Source organism: Oryzias latipes, chromosome 7 (genome assembly GCF_002234675.1).
Source record: "Oryzias latipes chromosome 7, ASM223467v1".
NCBI lineage: Eukaryota > Metazoa > Chordata > Actinopteri > Beloniformes > Adrianichthyidae > Oryzias > Oryzias latipes.
Window position 1 is genome coordinate 8,938,154 of NC_019865.2, and position 16,210 is coordinate 8,954,363.

A 16,210-nucleotide genomic window follows, 5' to 3' on the forward strand; every position below is an offset into this window, starting at 1 on the left:
TGTGTCTGTACAGTATGTGACGGTCTTTAACGTAAGTCTGGGTTGGTGAGGTTCCAAGATAGGATGCAGAGCACAAGCCACTTTCAACTGACTGAAGTAAACAGTGATGAGAAAAGATAAAGGGCAGAGTGAATGTCACGTTACCTCAGCCCTTTGACTCTGTTCACCACAGTATCAGATAACTGCAGCAGGGGGAAAAAAAAACTTTTTTTAAGTATTGTTTCCTCTGGTATATAATTGGTTATCATTGTTATCTACCGCCCTCTCTTCTATGCACTGAATTGAAGTATGAAGAGCAAACAAAGTAGAACAAAAAAGTTAACTATGATTAAAAAAATTGATTATTGAATTATACGTTTAATAAATGTCTAAACACAACTTAGCGTGTTGTGACCTAAAACCTTCAACTATAGGAGCAGAGAAGAGCTACAATTTCAATCCTTTTATTTTGAAAAGAAATCTATGTTTGTGGGCAGCCTGATTTTCCTTTGGTAATTTAATTGATTAAATAAATGCAGCAAGAAAGAACATTAAAGCACATTGAATATTTCCCTATAGAGATACAATCATTATTGGCATTAAGATTCAAAAGGAACATAAATATTAACAGCAGCCTTAACAAGGTTATGACTTTAACAGCACTTTTTCTGAAACCACCTCAGTATGTGTTGTGCACCTTTCGAATGAGTGGTGTATGATTATGACTTGATAGTTAGTTTTAGATCAGATAAGGAAAACCTTAGTGGAGACCTGACCTAAATGTATCAGAGGTGCATTCACATATACATGTAAGCTTAGTAATTTGTTTCTATGAATGACAGTACATCATGAAATGAGGTTGAAAAACCCTGCAACAAATTTAAATATCCTACCTGTGGATTCTTGCCATCAATGCAAAAACCATTAGGTAGCAATGGAACCAATATTTATGAACTCCTGTGTTGTGCAAAAGTGAAGACAACATGTACAGTATGGAGTCTGTGACAGGAACTTTATTAGACCTATCCTCCAATTCTCATTTTAAAGAAGTCCTATCTGATTCAGATTTTAGTTTTTTCACAGCCTCTACATCCTACGTTTCTGTAACTTCTGGAAGGAGTGTAAAATTCAAAGCAACTTAATTCCAGGGCCCGTTAACGCAAAATGGTGTTTTTAGCATGTTCTTTGTGGCATTTCTGATTTCTGATGATGGAAGACATATGTCACCACATAACAAAAGAACGCTCAAAATTGCATTTCTGAGTATTTCTTTATTCAAATTGTTAGGTATGGAAATACGCTGGGTGGGCCACAAGCTCCTTGCTCAAAGATTACAAGGACTACAAATGTTTTCTTCTTCTTCTGTTTTGTTTGACGTCAGTTTACGCCCCAAGATAAGAGGATACAGTGTCATTTACTGAGACTTTATTAACTCCGTTAACCCAGTAATTAATGGAAAAAGCGGTTGCAGCAGCCCATGACATCTCCTCAGAGTAAAATGCGCTAACTTCTCCTCTTTTCCTGTTGTTAACATATAAAAATAAAAACCATCAAGCAGAGTGAATTACTCCAAGCCTTGTGGCTGTCATACTATCACGAATCATTGAGATTTTTGTAGTTTGTGATGACAACAAATTGCGATTATACAGTACTGCATTTAGGCAAAAAAAAAAATTTCCTCTGTTGTTGAGGAAAACATAAATTCTTGTGATCACTGTGTTATCCGCTGTTTGCAAGGCACAGACAGTCGTGAGGATATGCTACCGGCAGCTGATCTTTTAAAATATTTTTTATTTAATAATGAATTACAAGGTTTACAATCTTGAAACAACAAACCTATAAAAAGTATACATGCTACGGGAGTAAATATTAATCAAATTACTTAACTGTCGCAATGTTGGCCACATAGAGGAAGTGGCCTAATATTTGCACACACTCAGACTGATCGGGTAGTCATTACAGATTGGATAGCGACAAAGCTCTCAGCAACAGGGGAAGAGGGGGCGGGGGTGCCCCGTGTCAACAGTCCCGCCCACAACTCAGAAAGAAATTTCTAATAAACTACTGCAGAAACTATGTCTTAGAAAACAACACAGGCTTTTTGATGTTGGCTAAAAAACGGCATAATCCTGATTAAATCTCTACTGGGACGAGTTTTGAAATGGCTTAAAAGAGGATCGGAGTGGGTCATAAAACACCAAACGATAGCAGCTAGCTGATTTCGTCTTCAGCAATCTCTATGTATTGGTCAGGTTTTCTGTTTTGCTGCTTTACATTCAAAATCTTGTTTTGATGAAACATGTTTAATATAGACATAACGTTTAAGTTACTGATAAAGTTCATATTAAACATTCATGTTTCTGTTCTTAACATTTACACACTCTAAATGTTTTTCTTTTTTGATGTCGCTTTTTTCTTTCCTCCGGAGAAAATAAAGTTTGAGGATAGGGAAATTAGTGACAAATATCATGGTTAGTTAATGTCATATCTTTGGAAGCATATGTTTATGAGAGGAAATGCCAAAAAAACTAGATACACTTGGAGCAACAACTTGCTGTTCACCTGCAATGTATCACTTCAGTGGTCACATTTAGTCATAGTCATGAAGCTAAGTTTTAATCCTAAATTTTTCTCTGCGTTGTTTGGAACCCCAAAAATGTAACAAAACTAATGGTTGGTGCCTAAATCATAACATTTCTAGGTTAACTTTATGGAAATTGGGGACATAGGTACTGTTTTCTCACCACAGCATTGGACAGTCTTTTCCTAGATGAACTGAAGCCTGATGGGGCTGCAGTGTGGAGCCTAACGCCTCGTTCGGCCACACTGTATCGGGCCTGTGGTCAGAGAGAAAGCCAGAAGGGAGAGGAAGAGAAAGAGAAGACAAAAGCAGGGGAGGAAACGAGATGGTGGGGCTTTAGTTTGCAAGGAACAAGCAGGGAATCTTCTTCTTCTTCAGTTGCTCTCTTCATTACCAACGCATGCATGAAGGGGGAGGAGTAAAGACATGAGATTTAAGCAGTGAGCGTGTGCAGAGCTCTGCCATGGGAAGAATGGAGGTTAATGAGCTGACATCCCCTCCACCCCAAAACACGCCTCCTACTCCCCATGCCCACCTCCCTGCTCTCTCACAGTGACAAGCACATTATACAACAAGAACACTGGTACTGCACTGGGAAAACAAAATCAAGCAGGAGGAGAAGTTTATGTAGATATGAGGACAATATTACAACTTTATCAGTGCAGTGGATTTATTTTGTACAATACTGAGCATGGCCTATCCTTGGAGACACAGAATGTGCAGCAGTAGGTATAAACAACAGCAGTGCTGTGACCTCTTTATGCATAAGAAAGTGGAAATGTGGAACTCTTGAGCAATTACATTTGTCAAGGCTACTGAGTGGAATATTTAAGTCTAGAGAAACAGCTGTTGTTTCTCTAGACTTAAATATTCCACTCAGTAGCGATCCAAATCCAAAAGGACCTATACTGTCTGATTACATGTTATCCTGCAAAGAAACAGTGCAACCACAAACATTAAAACCTCACTAGTGAACCCATCAGCAAGTCTCAATGCTCACGGCACACACCAAAGGTTGGAAACATCATGCTATCATAGAGTGCAGAGTGCTGTGAACAGCCAATAAAGCCTTCAGATGCTCCCCCATTGCTTGGTTGCTACCTGGTAGCAGGTGGGTGTATAGGGTGTTAAAAAAAAACCTCACTGGCCTTTAAGTCGCTTCACAGGAAAACCAACGTGTAAAGGTGAAATGTTTTTAAAAGGTAATGGTCCATCTGAGCACTAATGTACATGAGGAAGAAAAACGACACTAAAACCTTTCAGCACATTAAAACTTGACACTTATTAAATATAAATAAGTAGATGGAGGTGTAGTATGCACTAATGCTAAACATTTTTGCTTAAAATCATTGACTGTATACAAAAACTAGATTAAGTGACTCCTCCCTTCTCGCGTCCAATTAGGAAATCCCTACTGGTTCCAAAAAAGACTTTTATTGGGAAACAAACAGCTATTATTCAGCCCCAATATTTTTCAGAATAACCATTCTTGATCTGGTACCTTTTTTAACATGTTCTTACAAATCCATTATTTTTTATTAATTTTTTTTCTTTATTCCAAGTTATTTAAGTTATAAACTGGCCAATCAGATGCCTTAATAAAAGTATGTGGTCTAACGTTGAACGTTTAAAGCGTTTGATTGGCAAATCCTTCTAAGGACTTCCAACAAGCTCACTCCTGATTGGTGAGAATGATTGCCATAGAAATTATCACTAAGATCAACTCATACCAATCCTTGCTCACTTTTCTGGTTTCGAAAACATGGCGACATCCGCATCGCAGAAAAATGGTGAGTGAATTGATGTCATTTCTTTGAAGCCGGAAGCTTACTCTGTATAATCCCAAAATACATCCGATAATAAAAACCTGCCAGAACTTGTAGAGTTAAAATGTAGGCTACATGTCACACCCATTTGTGATGGACAAGGCCTTAATTTAAACTTTTAAAACTGCTTATATTTCCTTTTAAATAAAAAATACCTGCTAAAAAACAAAACAAAAACTCAGCAAAACAGAGCCGGCTACACAATAATGCAGCAAAATGTTTCCTCAGCTTCTGAAAACAAGGAAAGACGGATGGCTGGTCATTAGCAGCCATTGTGAGTTTTTCGAGTGAGTCATTTGTGGGAATGTTTGTGCATTTTTAATAATGTTAAATTGAAGGGACCTACGAATACAAACTCTATAAAATAATAACAGGTGTTTCACCTCAACACTGTCTCAGCCTTTCAATTATTTACAACTAATGAATGGCCTCAGGCTAGATAGTACAATATCAACCATCCCAGAGAGGCTAAATGAGTTCGCTTTAACACTTAAACATATTTACTCATTTTGAAAGAACGTCACTGATGAAAATCACGTTTTTGTTGTTTTTAACAGTGGCATTTTTTTTCAAGATGGAGGATATATATGAAGACAATTAAGCTAAACTTTCTCTAAAAAAAAAAAGAGAGCATATTTGCTACAATTGAAAACACACTAGGCGGGTCACAAGCTCCCGGCCCCTGCTCCACCCCGTAGCAGTGAGTGGAAGGGGGGGGGGCTTACTCCGCATCAACAATACCACCCACAACTCATGAGCACATTTCTACTGAACTCCTGTTCTAAAAAATGAGAGATTTGTTTTATTTTGGCTAAAAACGGCACAATCGTAATTAAAAAGACCACTGGGAACACTTTGAAAATAGATCAAAAGATGATCAGTGGGTTTATAAGAAATGGGGGTGATGTGCTGTTCCATTCTTACTTGATCTTAAAAAATACAGCAACACAGATTAATGTAAGAATGAAAAGTTTCTCTCTGCTTTTTTTTACTATTTAGCAGTGAGAGGACACAATACAAGCACATTTGCTCGTATTGTAGTGTCTGGCATACTGTAGCAGTACTGCAGGCTCTCTGACAAGCATTTTACAACAGCTGCAGTTTTTGTGCTTTTGTGCATACATGCGAGTGCTTGAGTACGTGTTTAGAAATGTGCATATCTTACATCCATGGTCTACTGTGAGTCACCAGCTCCGCATGCAGATTTAAGTTTAATCATTCTATCAGAATTTATTCCAGAAATCTTTTTTATAACTTTGACTGCCTAATGGATCAGTTCAGACTTGACTAGCTTTAGTCTTTTCTCACTTTCCAGATATAATCATTAGTCTTTGGCTGTAACTACACCAGAGAGAAATTACAGCGCAAAGGATCCTGTTCCTCGACAGCTGGTAGTTGTAAATTCCTATCAGGGAATATATTTTTATATATATAAAAAAACAGGAAAGGAGGCAGGGTTTAAAAAGAATAAAATATATACTATTTTCATTTCAACTGCTTTACGGATTAAGGTTTGCAGCTGTAGAAATAAAATGCATTAAAATAATCCACCATTTGCATGTTTTATCTCACAAAAGAGGCTCACATAGACACACATAGAAACCAACCCCCACTCTCCCTCTACCTTCTTGTCATCCGTCCCCTCCCCCATTCTGGATGAACACACACACACACACACACACACACAGAAGAGTAAAAACACACACAAGCTGGAACACTCGACACACATAGACAAACTGTCATTATTAAACACACACACAGCTCAACCTGCTGCCATCTGCTCTACGCACTCTGTACAATCCTTGCAGAATACATTATTCACTACAATACATCACATCACATTCCCTCAATGTCACAGCCTTGTGCTGAAGAAAACAGAGAGAATAGAGGAGAGCAAAACTGCTACTGTACTGATGAGATCTACCCTGCTTTCTAGCACAAAAAATTTAAGAGACTTTGGTTTTAACTGAATTTAAGTTTAACTCAGCTAGCACAACCATACAAATTATGAAAAAAAAAAGAAAGACACAGTATAGAAAGTGAGACAGAGCTGCAGAATAAAAGAGCATCTATCTGTAAACCAGTGGAAGTGAAAGCTTCTTATTCTGTCTTTATTGAAGTTAGGAGTTAAATAGCCTTAAGGCCCGTTCACACCGGGACGAATTTTCGCCGAATTTTCGCCGACGTTTAACGCCTCGTGACTAAACAAAGGGCACCAATGAGAGTGTGCACACCGAGGCGAAAAAAACGCCACGCGTCAAAACGTCAAAAAAAAAAAGCGCCTCGGGTTCGTTTTTTTTTTTTGCGCACAAACACAAAACTGCCTTGCTGAGCACACATACCAGCAAAGAAGATAGACGCCAAGTAGCGTCTACACTGCCGCGAAGAAATAATGACGGACATTCTAAAATATCGCCGAACCAAGCACCAGTTGGAGCTACTGGTGCTTGAAATATTCATGTTTTCTTTGTATGATTCTGACAAGCGCGTAAATACTTGCTCTCTTCTTCTGAGTGAAAAGCGACTTTAAGAAGCGTAAAGTTGTGCAGCGCCACCTTGTGTACAGGAGTATTTCTGTTTACATTAAGCGCCATCTAATGTCAGGGAATGAAATTGCATGTTCGCTCAGCTCATCGTCAGCGAAAATCGCCTGGGTGTGAACACAAAAAACGTGGCCAAAAACGCTGGCGAATAACGCCTGGCGAATATTCGTCCCAGTGTGTACGGGCCTTTAAAGACCAACTTTGATAAAAAAATCTGGTTTTTGGTGTTTTTAACATGTTCTTGTGGTATTTTTCTGACTATGGACAACAGATTGAAAATTTAAATTAAAACTGCATTTCAAAGTCTTCTTAATTCAAGTTGTTGTGAATCAGGAGCACAGAAAAATGCAGTTTAAAAAAAAGTTGGTAGTTGTGATGTAGAAACTTCAATAGGCAGGCCACAACTCCCTGCTCCCCATCCACTTGCAGACAAATAGATCCATGTAGGCTACATCTTTGTTTTTCTTGTCCCATCTGGCTCAAAACTGTTTGGTTAGGATAGCTCCAATATCGCTAGCCATTTTTGTTGCATTGGTAAGGTAACGTTGCAGGTGTGAGGGGCTGTAAGATAGAGGGAGAGTGTGTAAACGGATGGGTAATGGGAAGAGGAGCATTGTTGCATCACTCCAGTAGTCCCCTCAACAACTCAGAGGCAAATCTCCAATGAACTTATACCGCTCTGCAGAAAACAATACACATCATTTGATTTAGCTAAAAGCGGCAACATCATAATCAAAACCCTTTTAAAAATAGCTCAAAAGATGAAGTGGGTCTTTAATGCCATTTTTTAGTTTAGATTTTTTTTATAGTACCTTGATTTTCCCAGGAACATCAAAGAGACTGTTTATTTTTGATGCAGTAAATGTGTTATGTGAAAGGCCCCCTCTATTGACATAATTTAAATACCGGTAATCCTAAAACGGTTTCTGAAAATATAAATCCTAAACTAATATCCAAAGTACAATGAATCAGCTGTTTCTAGTTTAATTGTGTCTATTGACTGTATATGAGAACTGGAAAACCAAATGTGTGTGACATCATCCAGAGAAAACGGGTTACTTCCGGCTCCAACCAAATTAAGTCAATTCAGTCACTATTTCTTTGTGATACGGATGCTGCCATGTTAGAACCAGATAACAGCGGTAAGCAGTGACTGGTCCAAGCTGGTCTGTTTCAAAATTCGAATGGCAACTGCTCTTGGCAATCAGTAGTGAGCTTGTTGGAAGGCATCTAGTCATCTGATTGGCCAGTTATAACTGGAATAACTTGGACTACAGAAAATATATCATGAAAAGAAAATCAGGATTAGCAAGAACTTGTTAAAAAAAGGTAGCAGACCAAGCGTTGTCACTCTGACAAATAGAATGACAGAGTAATAGTTGTTTCTCAATTAAGTTCAACAGGATTTGTGCTCCATGGAGCCAGCGAGTAATTCCTATTTGGGACAAGAGGGGTGGGGGAGTCATTCAGTTCAGTTTACATCCAAAGGTTATGTCCACTTTATGCATCAGGCTGGTTATGGATATATTTTCCATTTTCTCAGAGATTTGTGATTCATTGTTGAAGTCAAGCAAGTAACTTCATCAAGTGTCAGCCTTAAAATAGTTTTCTGAGGAGTCTGGCTCCATTGATTCATCATGGTAGGTATTTTTGTCACATTGGTCTCTGTCTGGTGCTCTCTCTGCAGCACTTTTTTCCTCTGCCTCCTCCATTTTGCATGAAGTTCTTATTGAAGTTCCTGCTTCCTGTTCACATTTATTGGCTCTGCTAAAATGATACACAGCTGATAATTAAAGTCATTATCAATGAAAAACATGACTGATTTCTAACAAATTATCTGGAATAATCTAGGTGAAGCATATCTTCATTTTAACTTTCATCAAAACTGAAGTTTAGATGGAAATACAGTTAAAAATGAGTAGGACTTCATCTCAGACAGTGCTGAAAAGATAAATCAACTCTGTATCACTCTGATTGCAATCATTAGCAGCAGCAAATGAACACAATCAATTTTAAAAATAATTATTTTTCTGGAGCTTCTCTTCCTAAAGTTAAAAAAAAATACCTAAAATAAGCTCTGAAAGGCAAATCAAAACCAAAATATCTGCTACCTTTCAAGCATTGTGCCATTTTGGCATCTTGGGCTGCATCTTGAAGATCCATTTCCCGTTGTAAAAGCCTGTGAGTCCATAGTAACTTCCCATTATGACAACAAGCAGTGATAGTTCATGCACCGAGGACATGCATCAAAAGAGCAGTCTTTGATCTCCTCATTAAAACAGGGATGTCGGCATTTAACCTCATATCCGTTTATAGAGATCTGTGAGTTTGAATGTTCGGTACACAGCAAATTTTCTGGTACATAAGAAGAAACAATTTCTCATTGTAACACAATGTTGGATTCTAAAACACATTTCAACAGATTGTTATAAAATGCTGTTATAAAGCAACCATATGTAAGTCCTAAAATGTACTCATTCAGGTTAAAGACTCCTGAAATGTTATGCCCAATAAAGAAATAATAGTCATCAGCTTATTTCCTAAACACGACCTCTAATCATGTCCTGTACATTATGGCTAAAGCCTTAGTCACATAGTGCTGCGGGTTTTTGGGTTGTGCAGGGTCATAGAGAGGAGAAATAACATCTTAAGAGGAGCACAGGTGTGTCTGTGGTTCCCTTAAAGCTCACACAGCCACCTTAAGGAGCATCATAAAAAGTTGAACGTACAATTATAATGCATGAGGTAAGTGTATGGTAAAGTGTTTGTAAGGTTAATGTGAGTTATATGCACTTCTGACGTACAAAGGATGATGTCATAAGATACCGTTATACCACGTTCTAGTTGGTAAGGTGCACGTACCGGCTCCTTATTGACCGCATGGAAATGTTGCATGCACGGGGTGTGCAGGTGATACACAAGTGCTCATAAGACGCCTATGTAATTTGGTTTTGATTTGATTTAAAACTGGTTTATCTCAAGCAATCAAATAAGAATAATACACGAAAACAATACAATTATCAGTTATACATTCATACAATGACGAGTCAAATAATTAGACATATTAATAAATATTGCTTGAAAGGGAGTGGAAGGAAGCGAACTTATATAATCCCACCCCGTTATAGTACTGTAACCATTTTATTACATGATTTATCCTTATCCGGTTCATAACTTTTATCAGACAAAATTAAGAATCCTGAAGTATCAATAAAGCACATGACAAAGATGAATTATTTAAATTATTATGTAAAAAATAACTAATTTAGAAATCAACGTGGCAAATGCAGATCATTTATCCAAAATATATGCAGATTATGTTACATGTAAAAAAGTCATTCATATGATTAAGAAAATAATACTATATCAGTAAAATGAACATAACACTGTTTCAAAAATATTTAAAGCAATAATTGTTCAAGTATCAAAAGTTAGGATATGTGCAAAATTATGTTACATTAGAAAAAATCATGAATCAATTTTTGGAGCAAGTGAAGTAATATCATTAGAAATCAATCAATTTAACCATTTTCTATAATTGCTTAAGGATTTTTTATTTTTTTATATTAAGGTAATGCTGTGAAATAAAATTAAAAGGGGTCTGGACAAACTACGGAGAAAGTACACTCTGCTTGTCTAATTACTTCATTTCTAACATTCAGTTAGAGTGTTTGCTACGGCCTGCCACTCTCATAGAAAAAATTGTGCATGGACATTTTTACTCTACGGGCTCATAAGCAGTCTATGCCCATCACATTTCATGGCGAAATGAATGTCGTGGTCATGGACCATTGGCCACCTGGGGGCCAGATGTCTGATTTTCCTCAAACAGTCCATATCAACCTGCAAGGGCAGTTATGATTAAGACTTAACCCTTGTGCTATCCTAGGCACTTTGACATTGGGAGTGGGGTCATCTGGACCCCACAAGACAGTGCGCTGAACTTTTTTCTTCAATGATTTGTGATTTTCACTGGTTTCCATGGATTACATGAAATCCTCTCCACCTTTATCCACCTTTGTCATGGTAGGGAGAACACGTCAATGTAAGGATCGGGTCATCTGGACCCCATAGTATAGCACAAAGGTTATGGCTGCTAAAAGTACAAAAAACACTACATCCTTATCAGCACCTATTATGATGATGGGATTGATTAGTTTGTTAAAGTTGGTTAGATTTCAAACTCTTCTGTTAGCACCTTGGATTTATGTGGAAACAACCCATTTTGATTAGCAAGCACCTGTACCAAGCAGATGCTACAATGCTTGATAACAAGGCAGCAGGATGTGCAGATGTGCCTGAAGAAAATGTGGATGCATGTACCATTTGCATTAAGAGCTATGCACCACTTGTGTTTGGGAATAATTTGAACAATCAATCCGCAGAAGTCTAACTTTTTCTTTAGAGTATGTGGGCTGAAAAGGTTAAGTGACAAATGTTGTTTTTATAAGTTTTTGATTTGTTTTCGTTTGTTTAAATCACCAAAAAAGGTGAGAGTTCCACAGTTTGATTGTGAAAGGGCAGAGATCTCCCACCCAGAAGAGTTGATCAGGGTAAGTGTGCTAGAGTTCACAAGATGCTTTTTGTGTTTGGCTTCTACTTGGTTTTGAATAGACCAAAACATCAAATAAAAACTCAAAAAATGTTGCACTTTCGAATACTCCTTCTCAGCCACTCTCACCTACAAAGGATGTGTCTTCATGACCGCTTAAATTTAAGAGCAAAAACTCAGAACTCTATAAAGGTCAAATTTGAGGCACAGTTGCTGTTACTGACAGGGTTGGACAGGTGTACCTATTAAAGTGGCCGATGGGTGTGCTCCTTTTATTTGCCAGATGGTGAAATGGTGGAAGCACACAGTCCAGAGACAGAGCAGCTTCAAAGGGTTTCTAATTTTTTTTTTTAATTCAATGAATGTTCCTCGTCTCTGCTGCTGAAGTCGCCCTTGTAATAGGTTTCTGTTGTTGCTCATTTTTACTTATCTGATGTTACTATGAAGATTGAAGGAAACTTTTTTGTTTTAGCAGCCAATTATAAACATTTTTTGCATAAATTGTTTTACTTACTTTGCATAGTTATTTTTATATAAATCTAAAATGCTGAAAAATCATGTTCGTGCAGTTATAAATGTTTGTTTATTGTACCCACCTTTGCCTTTTTCTTTTCATAATCACTTTTTGCAAAGTGCTTCTTACTCCATTGTGCAGCGATGCAGCCGAGGCTATGAAAAGCTGGCAGGCCCACACTTGTCTACATATTGACCTGCTTTGCATTCACCTGTTATTCAACCAAACCTAATGTTTACACTTTACTCTTCTGCAGCTGAGCTGCAATTAACCTTTTTGTGAGTGCAAGGAAGCCAGTCTTAAGTATTTCTTCAAAGCAGTCCATCACACTCTGCTAAATGTCACTCTACCCAAAAATGAATAGTTGTTTTTTTTTTTTGGTATGGACATTGTGGACAAGAAAAGTCTGCTAACCTTCCTCACATTTACAGTAGCCGTGAATGCAGCTTATTCACAAAGAATCTCTCTTTTTGTACTTTATCAAGGTTTTCAAAAGGTTGGACAGGATCTCCTGATTGCAGATAAGTAGCCTTTAAAATGTCATTTGCCTATTTAAATAGCCTGAATGGGAGAAAACAGAACTGCATCCAACACTTTCCTTATCTTCCCTTCACTCCTCCATTTCGCCTCCCCTCAATTTTTTCCCACCCTCCTCCCCTCCCTCCCCTCCTCTTCTCCCAGATGCCCTCTTAGCGCTTGTCTGTGTTTGGGCTGTGACTGCAAGGGGTCACTGCCTGCCTTGTTTCACATGAGAAGCACTGCGTGTGTGAGACAGAGACACGGACCACCATCGCAGAATCATTTTATGAATGAAAGTGCATGAAGATCAGAAAAAAAAGGAGGCATGAACGTGTTAAATGTTTCCCGATGTGTGGATGGGTTTCCCACAGTGTGTGTCTCTTAGTGTAAGACTGTGTATCCTTTGCCGTGCGTGTACATGTGTGTGTGCGCCTTGCAAAGCTCAGTGCCAGGTCTCTTTAATGAGTCTGTCAGGCGCTGTTAGCGACGGCGTGCTCCCCTGGCTCAGCACGCTCTTACAGACACATTGTGATTAGCCGGGCCAACGGCACACCACCGGGCCAGATTAAACACTCACCATGCCACCAGGGAACACACACACAAACTAACATCAAGCATTACACAGCACAACACACAAAGGTACTTAGACACACAGCATCATCGCTGTGGCGCCCATTAGCACGCTGTGATACGTTAACAAGTACTTCCACTCCAGAACCAGATGTCAATAGCTCTAGAATTGAAAATTAATATAAAACATAAACATACCACAAAAGACCTATGGCCCCGGCAAGGAAGTGTTAGTATTTCATTACAATGTCCGCCTCTATTGATTTTTTTGTCTGCCAGTAATCTTGAACATCATTTAGAATTAGGGGCAGCCCTTCCGCCTCCAACAGCTTTTAACATCTTCATTAAAGTGACATGATTCACTAATTACAGGTAATTATCCTTTAATGAGTGGGCCAGATGAACGAGCAGATATGCAGAGGAGGAGCAGGCATGACTGCACATCGTCTCTCATTTCTGAGGAGTGGACTTACAGTGACTGAGTGCTGCTGCAGCTGAACCTGGACCAAAGACACAGTTTTCTGTTAAGAAAACTAAAAAACATGTTTTCTTTTAATGATTGGTCCTTTAATGATTGTAAATTGTTTGCTTTAACAACCATTAGACAACTGCCTGTTGGCATGTCAACATATATCATAAACAATTCACATGTTTCCCACTTTTTCCAGAATTAAGTTGGTAAAAATGATTATTTCCAGGAACCACTGTAAACATTGAAGTCTTGTTGGTTGCCTTCCAGAAAAAAAGTAAATTAAGCTAAAGACCTCAAATTAATGCAGTGCTGGTTAGAACCAGCGATAAGAACACTTAAAGTAGAATTTATTAAGGCATTTAAAAATTCTATCCATAACAATGAAGTTATGTTAGGTTCTTAGGTGTCCAATAAGGATAAAGTTAAGATTAAAGGTTACAGCTCAAACTTTAAAGAAATCCTAAAGATGAGCATTTAAGACATGCTGTGATTCATTGTCTATAAGGCTCTGAAAGTGTCAGTACTTTAAATGCATGTAAAATAACTTTCTAAGAATGACAAAGAAGTCCGATTGTGTAGCTAGTTGCAAAAGGACTTATTCTAACATTAAAAATGAACTAAAAGTTTTTAGTGTTAGTAGAGAGGAACTAAAATAAAAAACTAAAATACAAATTAATAAACCATCTTTGCATCATTGCTTTCTTTGAAAATGTAAAGTAGGGCATCAGGGTAAAATAAGATCCAACTGTAGATCAAAAATTCTGCTTCAAAAGAGACATGGAATGTTAGTGACTGGCTTTAATTCTTCGTCAGTTCCAGTTAGGTTAAAGAACTCAAGGATTCAATTTAGGTGGCTTCATTTTGAGTTTTCTAAACTCCAGAAGTTGTTTATTTCGATGTGATTTTAAAATATTCAGTTTAGCAGTCATGTGCCAAAAGTTCCCCAAATGGATTGTCTAGATATTTAAATCTTAAGTATTTTTTTAGGCCAGTATTTAGAGGAATATGAGTAAGACTACTCAGAAGTGAGAGGCGCTACACATCTGACTTAAATAGGGGAAAACGTGAGAGATGATATAAAAACTGAACACTTATAATTAAGAGATGTTGATTATTTCTGAGTTAAAATATGAGACAAATTATTTTACCTTTCTTTTTGGTTTTGACTCAGGAAACAGCCTTTAAAAAAAAGGGACCAACCAAACAGTGTGACAGAAGTTTCTTATCTTGGGTTTAGAAGACAGAAGAAAAAGTCCCTTCACAGAAACACTAAACCCATTTTCATTTTCAAGCTCCTCTCCTTTCCCTTCTTTGTAAGGCGTTTTTTGGTTTCCTGGTCACCAACTATTACATTAATTGTAAAGTACAGCTAATGAGGAGGTTTTTGTTTTTGCTTCTTTCTTTTAATAGATGTTAACACAAACATTTTTCTTCCATTCAATCTGTCACTTAATATGATCAGTTACAGATGACATAAAGCAAACATTTTAGACTCCATTTCTGTCCAGTTGTGCTTTGATAACTCCTTCAACCTGTATTCCATGAAGTACAATTACATGTATGTCACACAACAGAGTCTTCTCTCCAGCTGAAATGTGCAGAATGTCATGTACTGTACTGTGCGGCACAATAGAGTTACTGTATTTTGACCCCTGAATGAGAGTGGAATAACATAAATACCAGAGCATGATTTATGTTGACCACAGATATAAAATAGTTCAGCTGTTGGTGAGGGCAGCTCATGGAGATACATGGTAATGGATTCAGCCATGTTGCTCAGCGTCCACAGGAAAGACTTTAGTAGCTTCCTTAACGTCAATCCGCTGCACTTTACTTTAAGGTTGGATCATTCTGAACGACAATTAGGCCTGTCCAGTTCAAAATGTGCAGAATCAATTCGAGAGAGTAGTTTCTTTATCACATGATTAAAAAAAGAATAAAAAACTGCATGAATTTTACTGTCATCTTTGTGCTGCTCTTTAAGTGCGACACACACCGCCTCTTTTGTTCTGCCCGTACAATACTAATGTTACTGTAGAGCTGTAATGCACACAAATCGATAGCATGCTTTCCATTTCAACACATCTAGCTGATGGTCAGACCAACAATCTCAATTGATCCTGTTCTGTCATCACAAAGTTGTCTTCTTCTTCCCTCTAAAAGAACAAGACATACAAACTCTAACAATGTGGATGTCAAACAGTTGCACAGGCTACGTCATAAAACTTCAGCTCGTCACTTGAAGGTAAACAATGAAATGGACATGGATGAAAGTCTTGCTAAAGTGTGAAGTTAAACACTCCAAGATGGGGTTTTGCAGTTCGTGCATTAAAAAGAAAGAAATGTGAAAAGAGCATTATAAAAAGCAACAGCAAAAAAAAAAATCCAGTAAATGTCACCTGTTGGTCTAGAACAAAGAAGCAAAACCAGTTTCCTTCCCCCACAGGATGTCCACCTAAAGGAAGCATAGTTTTACAACAGCAAATGAAAAGTGCAAAAACCCAAACATGCTGCAGCCGCTTTAACAGCTAGTGTGCAGCTGGAACAACTCTAAAGCACACATAGTGAGACAACATATTAGACCAAAAACTCTGATGGCATGAAGGCAGAAAACAGGAACTGACTGTTCTCACTAAAGCAGGTCACTGTGTGCA

General features: G+C 37.9%; 1 protein-coding gene across 6 annotated transcripts in view; it reads right to left on the minus strand.

Annotated features, from left to right (window-relative positions):
* The window catches only part of LOC101170586 (thymocyte selection-associated high mobility group box protein TOX), an 89,123-nt gene that overhangs the window by 56,401 nt on the left and 16,512 nt on the right, over positions 1-16,210 (minus strand). For 5 of the 6 annotated variants that reach the window (XM_020704533.2, XM_011476928.3, XM_011476926.3 and 2 more), the window contains one exon: positions 2,724-2,816. The exons of the other annotated variant lie outside the window; for it this stretch is intronic. In XM_020704533.2, coding sequence (XP_020560192.1) covers positions 2,724-2,816 — 93 coding nt within the window. The remainder of the gene's footprint in view (positions 1-2,723; positions 2,817-16,210) is intronic. 6 annotated transcript variants of the gene reach the window in all.